Source organism: Gopherus flavomarginatus, chromosome 17, assembly GCF_025201925.1.
Source record: "Gopherus flavomarginatus isolate rGopFla2 chromosome 17, rGopFla2.mat.asm, whole genome shotgun sequence".
NCBI classification, from domain to species: domain Eukaryota; kingdom Metazoa; phylum Chordata; order Testudines; family Testudinidae; genus Gopherus; species Gopherus flavomarginatus.
Genome location: NC_066633.1, coordinates 13,822,052 through 13,838,805, shown reverse-complemented (window position 1 = coordinate 13,838,805; position 16,754 = coordinate 13,822,052). Strand labels below are relative to the sequence as shown.

The 16,754-nt window shown below is 44.3% G+C and overlaps 2 protein-coding genes across 5 annotated transcripts in view; both read left to right on the top strand.

The window, feature by feature from the left end:
• The window catches only part of COL27A1 (collagen type XXVII alpha 1 chain), a 225,736-nt gene extending 221,321 nt beyond the window's left edge, over positions 1 to 4,415 (top strand). For all 4 annotated transcript variants that reach the window (XM_050926920.1, XM_050926919.1, XM_050926917.1 and 1 more), the window contains 2 exons: positions 1,914 to 2,132; positions 2,844 to 4,415. In XM_050926920.1, the coding sequence (XP_050782877.1) occupies positions 1,914 to 2,132; positions 2,844 to 2,990 (366 nt within the window). In that variant the 3' untranslated portion in view covers positions 2,991 to 4,415. The remainder of the gene's footprint in view (positions 1 to 1,913; positions 2,133 to 2,843) is intronic.
• A 4,287-nt stretch (positions 4,416 to 8,702) lies between these two features.
• On the top strand, positions 8,703 to 15,479 carry LOC127036209 (alpha-1-acid glycoprotein 1-like). Its single transcript, XM_050926946.1, has 6 exons — positions 8,703 to 8,816; positions 10,911 to 11,053; positions 12,207 to 12,280; positions 13,077 to 13,178; positions 13,995 to 14,095; positions 15,405 to 15,479. Exons 1-6 carry the CDS (start codon positions 8,703 to 8,705, stop codon positions 15,477 to 15,479), a joined length of 609 nt encoding a protein of 202 aa, XP_050782903.1.
• The last annotated feature ends 1,275 nt before the right edge of the window (positions 15,480 to 16,754 follow it).

Genomic DNA, 16,754 nt, shown 5'->3' with positions numbered 1-16,754 from the left:
GTGAGGCCTCATCTGGAGTAGTGTGTCCAGTTTTGGGCCCCACACTACAAGAAGGATGTGGAAAAATTGGAGAGAGTCCAGCGGAGGGTAACACATCATTAGGGGGCTGGAGCACATGACTTATGAGGAGAGGCTGAGGGAACTGAGATTGTTTAGTCTGCAAAATAGAAGAATGAGGTGGGATTTGATAGCTGCTTTCAACTACCTGAAAGGGGGGTGCCAAAAAGGATGGATCTAGACTGTTCTCAGTGGTACCAGATGACAGAACAAGGAGTAATGGTCTCAAGTTGCAGTGGGGGAGGTTTAGGTTGGGTATTAGGAAAAACTTTTTTTACTAGGAGGGTGGTGGACTCTCCTTTCTTAGAGGTTAAGGCCTGGCTTGACAAAGCCCTGGCTGGGATGATTTAGTGGGAATTGTTCAATATCTTTGAGCAGGGGGTTGGACTAGATGACCTCCTGAGGTCCCTTCCAATCCTGATATTCTATGATCCAAGAGAGAATTCAGCCAAAACAAGCCATCTACATACTATGAAACATCAAACCAATCAGAAATAGAATAGTGATGCTTGCTGCATCAGCATCAATGGTGGATGGAGCCTGCAAGGAGTTAATAAGCTATTCAGAACTCACTATTGGCTTCAAGAAATCCTAACATAAAATCGAGAGCCCACATGCCACCTGAAAAAAAAAAAACACCCCCACAACTGCCATTAATTGGTCCCTTAACAGAGAAGCCATTGAGACCAAATTTCCCTCCAATCCTTAGATGGGCTGCTACTAGTTCAAAGGTGTATTGGCTGGGTAGTGTGGTGAAAGTTTGTCCTGTCACGGCCCTTACTGCATGACTCACTAAAGGACTTGGCTTCAGGATTGTTTACAGAGCCCTGAACTCTCACAATGTTGCAACTGAGCAGAAGATTCAATAGCAGGAGGACTGGAATTCTGCTTGGTCAAAGCACATCCTGCTTCTTGCCTTCTAGGCTTCCTTACTGAGGGCCTAGGCTGGTTTGAAAATATTTTTCAAACCCTTTGTTGTTTAAAGCTGTGCCAGACTAGTCTAATAGAACTGTGCAGTTATGATAGATAGGCCTTATCTCACCCTGCTTCTTTGCAGAAGCAAGTTTTGAACCAGTGACTCGTTACTTTTCTTACTAGATTAACAGGTTCCTCAGTATATGACAAAGTCAGCAATCTCTGTGTCCTCTGCACAGGGAAGCAAAATCAAACACAAGAAAACTCTCCAGGCTGGTTCGGCATCCAGCCAGGATCACATTGGGCATATAGATTGAATACAAAAAGCGCTCCCAGTTAAAACTAATTCCAGAACCCTGTGACGTTCATATCTGGAGTCAAGTACCAGCCCCCAGACCTACACAGTAACAAAAATCTTGTCTGTAGCACATTATAAGGACTTCCCTGTGATTTTGAACTGATTCACCCCACAACAGCTGTCTAAATTGCCCATTTAGCAAAGTGAAAAAGTTGGACACAAGCATGGGCAGCAGGTATCATAGGCCAGGAGAGGCTAAGCCTCCCCAAACCCAGGCCATGGCCCCACCCATGCTCCTCCCCGAAGCCGGTGGGGTTTCAGCTCCAACTGGTGGCCTGGGGTTCGGGCGCACCAGCAGCTTGGTGCTGGGGCTGAAGCTCAGGGGTCTGGCTGCAGGAGATAGGGGGAGTGCTTAAGACTCCTCTGTTGGGCACAGGGGGCACTCCCGATGGGCTAGCCTCCCCCAAGGAGTGCGGGGGTTCACCTTATGCCCATGGGGACAGCTGTAATGTACATTAATACACTAAATATCTTTGCTGCTTCTTGCACTAACTGCACCACTCTAAGCCTACTGCGTGTACCTTACTCACTGTCTTTGGGATGGGATGTCTTAGTTTTCACATTATCTCTGTCACCTTAACAGCTGGAATTCAACATTGGTAGAGTCCAGATGAACTTCCTTCACCTACTGAGCTCGGAGGTGGTTCAGCACATCACCATCCACTGCTTGAACATGTCAGTGTGGAGGGAAGGCTCAGCTGAGAAGCCTTCAGAAAAAGCTGTGCGTTTTAAGGCCTGGAATGGACAGATATTTGAGGCAGAAGGGCCGTTCAAGCCCAAGGTGGCAACAGATGATTGCAAGGTACAGAGCCCCTACAATGCGGCCAACAAAGCAGCTACGCCTCCCCCCCCCCCCCCCCAAGTGACCTCAGCGAAGGTGGGAGAACTGGAGATGCAGCATTCCCCGTTAAGGGGGCTTCACGGGCACATAAACCAGAAGCCATTAAATTTAGCCGAAGTCTAAATACCTTTAGAGCATGCTGCAAGATCCACCTATTTGTCAATGCTTCCCCACCCTGAGCAAAGAAAAGGGAATAGTGCTGGAAGAGCAATAGCCTCGATGAGCAATCTGCATACAGCTCTAGTTAACCTGGGCAGCACTTACGTTCTGCAGTAATAGGTACTGTACAAACACAGCTGAGTACCTTTTTTATTTAGAAGAGTTTTCTGCTTGGAGGCAGTCTGATCTAGCGTATGGAGTCAAGATATCTGTCTCCTATTCCCAACCCTTGCCCAGGGTCACACTGAGTCAGTGGCAGTCATTCAAGTCCACACTTTGAAGGGTAACCTCTAATTTCAGGTGCCCAGCTTAGAAGTTTCATTTTCAGTGATGCTGAGCACTCACAGCTTCTACACACTAGATCACATTGCCACCAGTTCATAGCTATGGCAACTTACCTGTCTCAATAGATAGGGCTTTTCAGCCATATCTTCATGGAAATTATTCTTCCCCAGAGGGAGCTACCCACTCAGCTAACTGACCCCTTCCCATTTTCTCTCCCTCTTGGTTTAGATTCAGGATGGACACTGGCATAAGACTGTCCTTACATTTTGGACACAGGACCCTAACCAGCTGCCAATTGTCAACATCTACAACCTTCCACCATCTGAGCCAGGGAAACAATATCACCTCGAGGTCGGACCCGTGTGCTTCCTTTGAACTGTGACCTCTACAGTTTTGACCCCTTTTGGGTGGGCCTACATGTTTAAGTAGGATCCCCTGTCCCTCTTCAGCACAGATGGCTAGGCCTTATCATTTGGGTCAACTGTTGCTCTGGCCATAGAGCTCGAAGTCTTAAAGAACCTCGATCTCCTGAACTCAGCAGATTGTCTTGAAAGAAATTTTAAAAAGCAGAACAGTGGGGGGATGCTGGCATCAGCCAAGACATGAACAGTGAAGGGGGATCAGGAACTTGAAGGCCAGATGTCACAAGCAATTCCACATACAAAGCTTTTTCCACAACCAAAGAAAGAGAGAGAGAGAGAGATCAAGAAGAAACCTACAGTGCATATCTTTGTCCTACCCAGTTCCTGAGTTACCAAATGTTCTTTCCATAAAATTAGAGCCTCCCTTTAAGAGCTCATCATCTTCTGGACAGCTCACTGCTGAATAAGAGAGAGAGATGAAGTTCTCATAAGTGGATTTGCAAGTTGAATCTGGCTGCTCTGTGTACAGGAAGCATTTGATGTGCAATATTAGAAGAGAAACAAATATATAGATATATATATTTTATTTAAGCAAAAAAAATTAATTTCCTCCTTCTGTGAGTGAGTCTAATAAACGTCCCTTCTCATGTGTGATGATAGGGTGGGGAAAAGAGTCCCAAAGCTGAAAGGGGAAAACAAGTCGGGGGAGGGAGGGGGAAGAGATTGGTGCTAAAATAGAGAGAGGATGGGCTTGTCTGGTTTGTTTCTACCTCTCACTGTGAAATCTCTGGTGCTCTTAAAAAAAGTGTTATTTTATATATGATTTTAAACTATTTAAGGTTCTGAAGGTGCTACAATGTTTTGCCACAGACCCAAAAAAGCCAACAGCCATGAGGACATCTCTCGAGAAAGTAGGGGGAGAGCAGTTTGTGATCTTTAAAATATTTCATTATTTTCTTCTGATTTAGCTAAACACACTAACTTAAAGGCAAATGATTTTTTTAAAATCTAGGTTTGTAAAGATAATTGCCTTGGGTGTCAGTAAATAGACAACACAAAATATGTCTAAAATAAGTGTGCCCTTGGGTTTTTTAATGGCATTTCACTGTTTTATTTTGGGGCGGGGGCGTACAACGTGCCCACAGAAGCTGTAAGAATTCAGTTGCAGGGGAGCCTTGAAGAGAGCTAGTTTGGGTTGTTTTTGTTATATAAATAGTTTTTCTGTGTTGACCATGTGTATAGTTTCCTTACCAGCTCTTCTGTATGCAGTGATTCCCTACACTGGGATCCAACAGCTGATCTCTTATTTAAAACACAGTCCTTTGTCAGGACCTGTCTGTCAAAGCTGAAATTACAGTACCTTGTTGCTTCAGAACCCAACCAAGCTTGGAGGGGTTTTTGTTTTGTAGAAATCTAGTCTGTGTGTAAATTTGGAGTTTTTAAAAAAAAAAAAAGAGGATAATTATGGTAATCTTTTTATTCTACATAAGGAATAATATTAATGTAATCTGAGCTGTACTGTATCAAATGCTTCCGTGCCTGTTTTGGAGTTTTTCATGTCTTGTATGGACTACGGATTATTTTGTTTGGAGAAAAACAGTCTCATTTTATGTACTCTTTTTTGCAATTGTCTTCAGTTTGTTTTTCCAATGAGCTAAAAGTTAACAAGATTTTTCAAATACCTCAACTTCCTTTCTAATTCTGGTGCTTCTCCTCAAAATACCTCAAGCTGCCAGCCCAGGGCTCAGCCATTGAGTGCCTCTCATCCCAGATCATTCTTCAGCTCTTAAGTGCCCTTGTGTTGAAGTTACCATAATCTCATCTCTTGCTTGCTTCTTTCCTTGCACCCCCACACACGTTCTCTGTCCCATTTCTCCCCCTCTCATTCTCTTGTTGATGGTTTTTTATGTTTCATGAGGTTGGAATTGCCATTTGTTCGCCTTAAACTTTTTTTTTGGAACTTTAAATAAATATTTAAAACTGAAGCAATGAAATGCGACTTTCATGGTTTTTTGCTTCTTCACAGGAAATTAAGATGGGTGAGAAGAGCAGAAATATCCTCAAGTTCAAAGTTCTAACACAGGTGGAGCTTAAATCTAAAACTTAGCCCCCCACAATCCTGCAACCAGCACCATGAGGATAGAGCACATCACCTGCATAGAAAGTCCTACTGGCTTTGGCAGGGTTCTGCCTATATTACACTCGTTGCAGGATGAAGTCTATCACTGCAAAGAGACCAATTGATAGACCCTTTCTCTGAAAAAAGAAACAAATCCGCCTTTTAGCCATAATAGAAAACACAAAATATTGATCCATCAAAATCACTTGCCCCAGTCAAGATGAGTTGTTCAAGAGTATGTACAACAAAGCTCCTCACCAAACTGATTTCTCCTCTGCTTTCCCTTCAGGTTACTCTCTCCACTGGAAAGAAAGGAGCTAGCACTAGTATTTTCCACTAGACTCCATTTATCCCGCACAGCTGTTTAAGGTTTCAAAACTGGGTTAATTTTTGATTGGGGGTGAGCAGGACAAAATTTGTACATTAGAGCTAAGGTTTAGTCCAGGTACCTATTGCACCTGCTGGTTTTGCCATGGCTTCCTTCAGTTTTGTTTGGGAAGATGCATGGCCTGGTACAATAGAATAAGCTTCCATTCAACTGGTAATAGCTACTCAGTGTATGCATAGGCCAGTTTGGATTTCCCACAGAAGCTGCTAGCATCCTGCTTCCTGGAAAAAAGTTAGACATTGCAGCTTTAAACTGTGATTCAGTGCTGCTTTGCATAAGTTCCCATCAACATGGGTGACTTTTTGCCAGATAGAATCATAATCATAGACTTTAAGGTCAGAAGGGACCATTATGATCATCTAGTCTGACCTCCTGCTGATAATCAAAAATATATCCTCTCCCTCCCTCCAACCCTATGCTAGGTTTGAAGGGAAATCATAATCAGAGGCAGGCAGTTCTGGAATTTTTGCTATAATTGCATAATGGAACTGATGGGAAACAGTTCCAGATAAGCTTTGACAACATGTCAAAAGAAGAACAGACACTGAAGGGTTGATTATGTCTGATGCAAGTCCACCATTATTCAATCACAAAATGTTAGTGTTCAGGAAAAAGACATTTAATGTCATCAATTAAGGACAAATACAAGTGCACACAATTAGCTACACATACAACTACGTGGCCACCAGCCCATCATCATATTATATACCTACCAAACAAAAGGATACAAAGCATAAGGATTAAAAGCAATTAACTCACTCTGAAGCTAGAGAAGTCATAACAGTAAAAAGAAAAAAGAGAGTCCACTCACATTGCACTGGCAGTTCCTTTGCCTTATGTGCATGGTTGGTGTTTGACAAGTGGGTCTCCATCTTCCAAGGACTGTCTCTAATGCATCATCTAAAAGAATTAAGAAACAGCTGAGTAAGGGAAGCTGGATTATCAGGATCTAGAGAAATGGCAGAGGAGGAAAGGCAGGTTATAAAGGCCATTTTATCAATACAAAGCTAGAGCTATTGGTCTGGTGAGTGCACTAGTGCAGTAGTTGAACAGTGAATCCAGCAAGGCAATCTTAATCTACAGGGATTAATGGTGTAATGAACAAAAGTAATGCACAGAAGTGGCATAAGACAAGCCCTCTCAAAGGGCTCAGATACTATGGTGATGGGTGCCAAAGAAAGAACCTAGATAAAAAGCCACTAGTGCAACTCTCTTCAAGTCAATGGAATTATACTGGTATGATAGAAGATTTAGTTTGGCATTGCAGACTATGAGAAAGAGAGCTGAAAGCAAAGGGGCTTTACTTTTAAGAGTGGCAGAATCCTCCATGTCTTGCTATGGGCAAGGCTTAGCACCTTCCTGGGAATGGTATCCCTTCTCACCCTACACAGAGCTTAACAGCGCTAGTAGCCAGTTTATAAGCCACACTGAGACTAAACCAATGTAGCAAGATATGAAAGTTCCCTAAGGATTTTAGTCTGCTCTAGCTACAGCCTCAGCATGTCCCATTGACACAGATCGAAAAGCACAAGGCTGTCCAAGTGCCACTTTGAGGCTTCTTTAGTCAAACATACACAGTTGCAATTCCAGCACAAAGCAGGTGACACCGTTACACTGGGTTTCTACACCCAACAGGTGTCCTCAGAGGGTTTCTGGAACGATTTAGAGAGGAAGGACAGTTCTGAGGTTAAGGCACTGAATTGGGACTTGGAAAAACTGGGTTCAGTTCCCACTCTGCCGCAGATTCCATTTCTGTAAGGCCACAAATGAAGTAACTTGCCTCTGCTTAATTCTCCCTTTCTACCTCCCTGGTCTGTCTTATCTACTTAGACTGTAAGATCTTCAGAGTAGAAACCAGCCTACTCCATTTATGTAGTGTCTAGCACAGGGGTAGGCAACCTATTGGACGTGTGCTGATTTTCAGTGGCACTCACACTGCCTGGGTCCTGACCACTGGTCAGGGGGCTCTGCATTTTAATTTAATTTTAAATGAAGCTTTTTAAACATTTTAAAAACGTTATTTACTTTACATACAACAATAGTTTAGTTATATATTATAGACTTATAGAAAGAGACCTTCTAAAAACGTTAAAATGTATTACTGGCACTGAAAACCTTAAAGTGAATAAATTAAGACTCGGCACAGCACTTCTTAAAGGTTGCCAACCCCTGGTCTGGCACAACAGAGCCCCAATTTCATTCGGGGCTCGTTGCTGCTGCGTAATAAAAATAAATGACAATTTCTTATCTGACTTAGCAGAAGCTAGTATGAGAGGAGGCCAACAAAGCCTAGAGAGGCTCACCTGAAACTCCTGAAGATCCCACTTGGGCAGTGATGGAGGCCACACCTGACAGATACATTCAAGGCAGCCTCTCAGAAAGGAAATGCAAAAATACCCATCAGTCTAGGTAGAAAAGCAGACAGTAAAGGTAGGAAGCTGAAAGGAAATATAAGGAAAGAAGGATGAGTAGTTAAAAGCTTGGACATTATTACAAATTGGTTTAATACTGAGGTGTTAATTAAAGAAATATGGACAGTTACTGGTGTAAAATAGATAAGCCTTTAAGCAGTGACAATCGTCTGCAATCAGCAAGGAATAAGGAAGCAACAGTGTAGAGGAAGTTGAAGCCACTATACCCCATTAGCAAGCAGGCACATCCTATCCACTGATGAGTACAACTGGGGTGGGGAAGGGGAGCAGCGGGAAAGTTTTCCATTAACAGTGTAGCAAGTTCCTGAACTCCATTTCAATTACCCCATTTGCTCCCCCTTTTATAAAGCATTTTTGTGAATATTTGTGCAACCAGGATTGTGTCCATATGAATGTTCAAGGGAAATTAATTTCAGTTGATGCAAACAGAAACCAATTATTAGAAAATGATTTTGTCTATAGATCTGTTTAAAGGGCTTTCTACATTATGAACTAAGGAAAAGCCTATCTGTCAACATACCCTATAAACCAAAAGCAAATTTAACCTTATCTTAGACATTTACCAGAACAGCACCTCTCATTGCTTCATCACTAAGCAAACAGAACATTGGCCAAGTCAGGTACAGGTCACCAGCAAATTCCTGGATTCTGAGGCACATTTGGGAAATTTGAGATTTGTAGCCATGAATGTCTATAAATACAGATACCTGTGCTGAGATGAGAAACTTCAGCTGGTGAGTTTGATTCCACTGCTTCTCACTTCCCTTCAAAAAAAAAAAAAAAATCATGGCACTGGCCTGCATTGCTATTATTCTTGGTTTAGCACATCTCCTTACTGCTAAATCCCTGGATTGTGAGCCTCTCGTTCCAGAAATCCTTGACAATGCTACAATGACCAAGGTAAGAAGTGCCCTTGGAAGGGCCTCAATTTCTGATGCTTATATTCTAGATGAGGCACTCAGAGGTTCATTAAGGACTAAACCAAGGCACAGGCCAGGCATGCAGGCAAGGGGAACCATTTAGTAAAAAATTAACCATATAGTCCAGCTTTTAATCTTACAAGCTGAATAGTATTTATACCTCATCAGTACCCCCAGAAATATAAATTACTGAATGGAGACTGGGCAATGGCATGGTGTGCTCTGCAGGTTTTATTCCAAGACCTGGAGATCTCTGCATTCCAAGTGATAGAGCCAGGAGGGAACCCTTAGAAATGAGAGGGAGAAGACCTGACAGAGCTCATCCATCCACATTGGCCAGGCCAGGATTGGTCCCTGAAGAACATTTTCTAGTGCCTTCCCCCCATACTTTTAAACATCCCAAGCGATGGGGATTCCAGAAGCATGGACCTCTACCCCAGAAAGTATCCTTGAAACATTAGGGCCCTCAGCATCCTACTGTTCATGCCACTTATTTTACTGGGGATTCTTAATAAATCTCTCTCCGAAGAGGTGCCAGTGACCATGGAATCAATATGAAGTAGGGTGACCAGATGTCCCAAATTTATAGGGACAGTCCCGATCTTTGGGTGTTTTTCTTATATAGACTCCTATTACCCCCGTCCCAATTTTTCACACTTGCTGTCTGGTCACCCCAATGTGAAGGGAGTGTCACAATGGCAGCTAAAATCAACGTTTACAGTCTGGAAACTCAGGTGGAGCACTGCCCTCTGCAGATATAGGAGAAAATAAAGCCAGCATAAAATCAATTGACCTCCTTCTCCATTCTGTGAGCCACTCACAGCCGTAACAGGTTAGCTCCTGCAGATGAAGGATGCCTGAAGGGCAGCTGGCTCCTGTCTTTACAGGTCTCATGAAGGGACTCCACAATCAGGAGCTAGGGGACGCTTCCAGTTTTCTCAAATGATGCCAGCAGTTCCAGCTATATTTTGTTGGAGTCAGCGCCTTGGCAGGGAACATGAGTGCCCCCCTACCTTTTCTTGTACCATGTGCTGTCACTATGTTGCCTTTTTCCTGTCAAGAAAGTGGACATGTCTCCACTGCTTAATTTGCCCCAGGGCTCATCCCCAGCACCTCTGGGTGTCCCATGTCAGTTATGAAAGTAAAACAATTGCTTGAGCCCCAGCAACCTCTTTCATTACAAATTAAGCACTGCCTGTCTCCTTTCCCTTCTCTTCTCTGCCATTTGGTCTTTTCTGTGTCCCCTCTTGATTCCCCCTCCCTACTTCATCAGTCAGCAGAAGACACACCGTGCTAGTGGGAGTGGGGGTGGGGCAGAGTGCCATTCAGTGCAGAGCTAAATGCCATAGGTGCAAAGGAGAGGAGTTAAGCACAGCAAACTGCCAGCAGAGCCTGAACCCCACAGCTCGCAGCTCCATTACACAAGGCAGTAGGGAGGGAAGGTGGAGGACTTTCAAGAAGCCACCATGCTCTTTGCCGGTGGACAAGGCAGCATGTTTATTCCATGGGGAGTGGTACTGGCATCTTGCAACTTTCCTCACCTACAGCTTTCCCTTCTCGTGGGCATGTGGTCCAGCACAGCCCCTCCCCACAAGTTTGAAAACCGTGTATTACAGTGGTCCCCTCCTCAAATACTCACCATGACTTCGGAGGGAAATAGGCAGCATGGTGGCGGCCTGGAGTCACATACATGGCACAAAGCATTACACAGAGTGCTTTGATGGTGTAAAGAGAAGGTTGTTGTGGCTTTTCAGCACCTTGATCCTCTTTCAAGGGAAGCTTTAGTTCCATCAGGTAAGAAGAGGTGGCTATCACCACTAGCTGTGAGAAAAGCATAGGGGAGCAGGCAATCTGCCACGAAAAACTGCCACGAAAAAATAGATCTATTTAAGTTGTAAGCTCAGGAGAGAGACCATTCGCCTCTATGTCCGCACAGTGACTTGTACAACAGGAGTCCTGATCCTGACTGGGACCAAATACACAATACAAATAAATAATTACACATACACACATGCTGAGGCTTATAGGGTCTCCTAACAATTTGTTTCTTTTTCTTCCCTCCTCATCTTCACAGCTGCTGGGCAAGTGGTTCTACATTGCTGGGGCCTCACAGCACCCACGCACCCTACAGGAGATGGAATTGATAAAGAATGCTTATTACTTCTTGTACCCTAGCAGCCATCAAGACAAGTTCCTCGTCACACAAGTCATGAGATTGTAAGAGCATTAACACAGACTTTACCTGACAGGGACATGCTCCCTTAGTCAGGGAAAACAGTTACGCTAACATTTCCCTCAGTAGGGCCAGGCTACCAGGAACCATCATTAATGAAACAGAATGAGCAAGTCTTTCTTGCAAAGTCTTTCTATGCTTGAAGGTCCCTGACACACAAAGGCTGCATGTGGCTATTCCATGCTTATCCAAACCACTACCAGGAGCCAACGTGCAGCCTTCCCTAACTCTTCCTCTTAGGCGGGGGTGGGCAAACTTTTTGGCCCAAGGGCCACATCGAGGAATAGCAATTGTATGGAGGGCCATGAATGCTCACAAAATTGGGGTTGGGGTGCAGCCTCTGCGGTGGGGCTGGGGATGAGAGGTTTGGGGTGCAGGAGGGTGCTCCAGACTGGGATCGAGGCATTTGGAGAGGGGGAGGGGGATCAGGGCTGGGGCAGGGGGTTGAGACATGAGGAGAGGCTCAGGGGTGCAGGCTCCAAGGGGCGCTTACCTCAAGCAGCTCCTGGAAACAGTGGCCTGTCCCTTCTCCAGATCCTACGCGGAGGTGCAGCCAGGCGGCTCTGCATGCTGCCTCATCCACAGGCACCACCCCCGCAGCTCCCATTGGAGCACGTTGGAGCTTGAGTGGGACCACGGCGCAGCTTCTGAGAGCCGCATGGTGCAGCCCCCGATCCTGCACCCTGGCTGGAGCACCAGAGCGGGGCCAAGCCATGTGGTGCGGCTCACAGGCCGTAGTTTGCCTGCCCCTGCTCTTAGGCCTTCTCATTCAGAGTAGTCCCTGATCTTCTGGACAGCAGGCTCCACTGTTGTCTCACCTTTGGCCTGCATTGTACATGTTCTGTATCTGGGCAAGGGCCATTAAAATCCAGGGCTGTCAATCCTGCATCAAATCCTATTCTCATACACACAAAGTGCTACTCTGGAACAGAAGGGTGGACTCAGCTACCCTGACAATCCCTTCAGATTTACCTCAGTTGACTGAGGTGCTAATGTAATATACATACAGAAAGATTGTGTGCAGTGCTGCGTTTGATGGAGGCATGTAATTCCCATTGGCTAACAACAGAATTTAACTCAAAGAGCCATAGAGCATCACCCTCTGGTTATTTTCCTGATTAATGTCTTCCCCTTTAGGAAGGACAAGTGTGTGGTGGACAATTCCAGTTACATTTCAGTCATCCAGGACAATTCAACAATGATCTTGCATGGTAAGAATCCAGAAATGCAGAAAATGTCCAGTGCATCCCACTGGGAAGGGTGGATTGAATTGTGGTTGGAGAGGTAGGAAGGTTTTTCTCCTATTATTTCACTTCCTCATTTCTACCACACATTTATCTGGTCCCACAACAGTTACATGACCGATCTGAATCCAAGGTTCAGCTTCCCCCACTTGGCAGGGGGTAATTTCCTCCCCTCATGGGCAATTCTTTGCAAAATGCTCATTACAGAGATGTAAGGATTAGTCTGTAACAGGCCATTTCTAATATAATAATAATAATAATAATAATAATAGGAGATATACCTATCTCCTAGAACTGGAAGGGACCTTGAAAAGTGATTGAGTCCAGCACCCTGCCTTCACTAGCAGGACAAAGTACTGATTTTTTGCCCCAGATCCCTAAGTGGCCTTGTCAAGGATTGAACTCACAACCCTGGGTTTAGAAGGCCAATGCTCAAAGCACTGAGCTACCCCTCCCCCCAGCATAGTGGCCTCCATATGCAACAAACACACAGAACTGCCAAAGGTGATCATTCTGCTACCAGCTAGCACTATTTTCCAAAAGGGTTTAGCCCGCTGGCATGAAGGAGTCAGCACAGCCACGTTGGTCTGCCAAGCCATATTTAAACACCAGTTTCTAGGTCTGTATGAGTTGAGCTTTTTACACCTATACGCAGTACCACCAAATGACAGAATACAGTCAATGCCCTTGCAAGTTTATATTACACTTCTCCTGAGATTTGGACCGAATACTCTAACCACCCCTTGTGCCTGTTCTCCTGAAGGGCCAAATGAAAGTTCTGTAGGACAACTTATCAAGAGCAGCTCTGAAGACACTATGACACTATACCACATTGATGGGACCCACAGAGGGTTATCGATCTCAGGTGAGTAAACCACATCCCAGCACCAGAAAAGGACCTAAATAGCCGAGATGCTCTATGTAGCCCTTGTTACCCTAGCATCTCTCAAACATTAATGAATTTATCCTCACAACCCCCTGCAAAGTAGAGCAGTTGAATTATCCCCATTTTACAGGGAAGGAACTGAGGCAAAGAGTAAATTAAGTGCCTTGCCCAAAGGCACCCAAGAAGAGTCTGGAACTGAATGCAGGTCTCTCAAGCATCGCTTTCCTCTGAACTGCTCCTGGAAAAGTGGCTGCAAGACTTGAGAAAGAGAAAGGCAAGGACAGGGCATGAAAATTAAGTAGCTGCCTAAATGGGGCTGGGCAGGAATTGTGGCTGATTCTAGATCTTTTAAAACACCGTGCATATGCTTAACAACAATTATCTAGGTCCTAGGCTAAGAAAATTGTGGCCAGGAGGATAAATATTTAAAACCTCAGAACCAGTTTTGATTTTAGGGACACCCCATAACTCTTCCCATCTCCCACTGGAGATGGGCTGACCGGACAAGTCTCTTCTATCCCCTCCCCTACTCAATAATAAAATAATAATAATAATAATAATAATTATTAATAATAGGGGAAATAGAGGGTCCCAGCAAAGAAGAATAAAGAGAGGATGCCGCTCCCTTAGCTCAAGGGGGAGAGGTACGTGCTTTTGGAGTAGGAGATCTGAGTGCTAGCCTTTGTTACTGTGAAAGCCTCAGACTGACTGTAGGTACAATGCAGCCATTATACCTCCTAAAACCAACTCTGACAAATGACTTTCTGCAATTTAATGTTTCATCTTTAAAAACAGCCCGGGCCCAAAACTTCAGCACAGAGCAACTGGAAGAATTCAAAACTCAAGTGGCATGCCTTGGATTGAAGGAAGAGGAAACATTCTATACTTCAGCTAAGGTAAAAATCAACATGGGGTTCCTATGAGAGTTATCAAGCCATCTTTAGAGCTTCAGAATCATGTTGAAATTACCGAGAGCTGGGATCAAATTAAATGCTCCAGCCTCCTCCCTGAAAAATGGCTAAAAAAAAAGTGTAGTAACCCAAAGCAAACCCCAACATGTAACATATTAAGGTGTACGCACTGCACCATGATGATATGATATAATGACTGGGCTAGTGAGCCATTCACTGCCCTTTAATTAACAGAATCAAAACTGCTCAACCATCTGCTATAGAACTTATACTGGTAACCCTAGTGGAGACTCTCCAGTTTCTCCAGGTGAGCAGGAGGTTCTAAGCTGGCTGTCCTCATGAAATGCCAACTGTGCACCATAGGGACAACCATGAAGTTCCCTAGTGGCCACAGATGTATTCACAGCAAATATTATATAAACCAGAAAGAATACAGGAGCAAACCCTCTACCCCCATGCCTTGATAGGAATTAAACAAAGAGAACTTTAGCTGCCCAGATCCCTTCCCCAAAAGAAACATAAGCTTCACAGTTATTGTAAAACCGATAGGCACTGACCAAGTACCAGGCTGGTGTTAGATCAGAGTCCTTCCCTTCCAAAGAGCCTAATCCTTGGCTTCCTTGGGTAAGTGCCACCAGACTCCACATTCACCAGTCCATTCCTTAATCCTTTCAAGTCTTTTGGAAACCTGTCAGGTTTAAACACTACCATAGTGAAAACTGGGATTGCCAAACCCAGGGCCTCCAAAAACACTAAGTGTGCAATCATCAAGGCCAGACATACTCAGGCCCATTTCATAAATGCTTCTTCCTTCCCTCTGAGCAGCCAGCTCTCCCAGCAGCTGGCTGGGGCAGCTGCTAGCCCTTGATGAACTAATGATAAGCAATGCAAAGCCACACAAGGAATACTGTGTTTTAACAGCTCCTCTCCCAGTGAAGGGGTTTCACCTTTAACATTCACCTTAATTTGCTTGCTTGACAAAAGCTTCACTGCTGAGCAAGCATATTGTTCGTGTTCCCGAAGCAGCAATGAGACAAGTCCACATCCTAGCTGAAGCAATTTAAATCTTTAAATAGAGAGAACAAACTGTTCTTGCTACCCAGCTTCTTGCCTTAGAGGTGGCTGAAACTGACACTATTTTAGCCTTTTGAGGATTCTAGTGCATTAGGCAGGAGGAATTTCAAAATGTACAAGAAATAGTGCTAGTTTTGCTATAAGAAAATCCTGTAATACTGAGAGCAAATTTTACACACACACAAAATATACTGATTCTCACCCTTGTTCATCTCTGTAGGATCTGTGTCCCATGGAAGAAGAAAGAGATGACAAAAAGCAGTTAGTTGAAGTGGTGGAACCATCACTGGGGTAACTCTCATTGCCATGGCAACATTGCCCTCCACACTGGATATCAGCAGTTGTTCATTCTCTTCCACCTGTTTAGCCACTGAAGGATCTTCCCTTGTCACATCTGATCATGTGGTTTCTTTGACACAAACTACTGACATTTTCATTTTCTGTGTTCTGCACCTTTCCTAGTGCAGACTTTCACAAAAGAGACCCACATGCTATGCTCTCTCCTGAAGACTTTACTTTTGTTCTTTCTTGTTGATTTAAAAATAAAGATAAATCTGACTGATGGTAACTGTTTGCTCTCCAAGTATGGCAAAAAACACAAATACCCAATTTTTTTTCCCCTACAGTAAAAGGTCTTGTACTGACATCTGCCCCTTCAAGCAGCACTTACTATACCCAAAAACATATTATATATATGTACACACACACACACACACGTACACACACACACACACAAATATTCTATAAAACAACTGTAACGTGGCTGAATGATAAAATCGCCCGTTTTCCCCAAGTGGCATCATAACACTTAGGGACAAATCCTGAGATAATGGCCATTCACTATCAAGGCAGCAGTGCCATAGTAATGGGCCATGAGAAAGCTGTCATTTTTTTCTGTCATAGAGACTAAAGTGATGGAAGAGATCTTGGTATGAATCAAAATTGCAGCCCAGATTTAAAGAAAGAATTTTCTTTTGTCTTATTTTCTCCTGTCTCCTGTTTGGCTTCCCTGCTGTGCAGCTTTGCTCCCCTACATGGGAACTAGGAAGATCAGCAGCGTTAGTGAAACCCAGTAAGGACCTGATCTAGCTCCCATTAGAAGTCAAGGGAAACATTCCATTTTACTTCAGTGAGAGCTGGAACAGGCCCTCACACCCTAGTCTCTCAGGTATCAGCTAAGAGGTGAGTTGGGGAAGGGAACAGCTGACTTAAAAGATTCCCTCCCTGCTTCAGTACTAGGTGTCACAATATCCCTACCCACTCACTCACTATATCCAAAAGCGGCATTGCATGGTCTTCGGCCATGTTGCCAGGAAAGCTAAAAACAATCCAGTATACTGTGCTCTCAAATTTCCATCAATGCACAAAGGGGTGCACCCCCGGACTTTATCTAGCACCACCGTAGGGCTGCCCCAGAGATTCGTGGATTCACAGGATTGAGCCAGATCTGGGAACGTCACTACACGACGTCTGGTGCAATGCCACCAACTGTGGTCACTCTGGTTAGTGCAACAGTCCTCGGTAGACTGCTTGTGTTTGATTGATTGATGAACTCAGGGATGGATGCAGA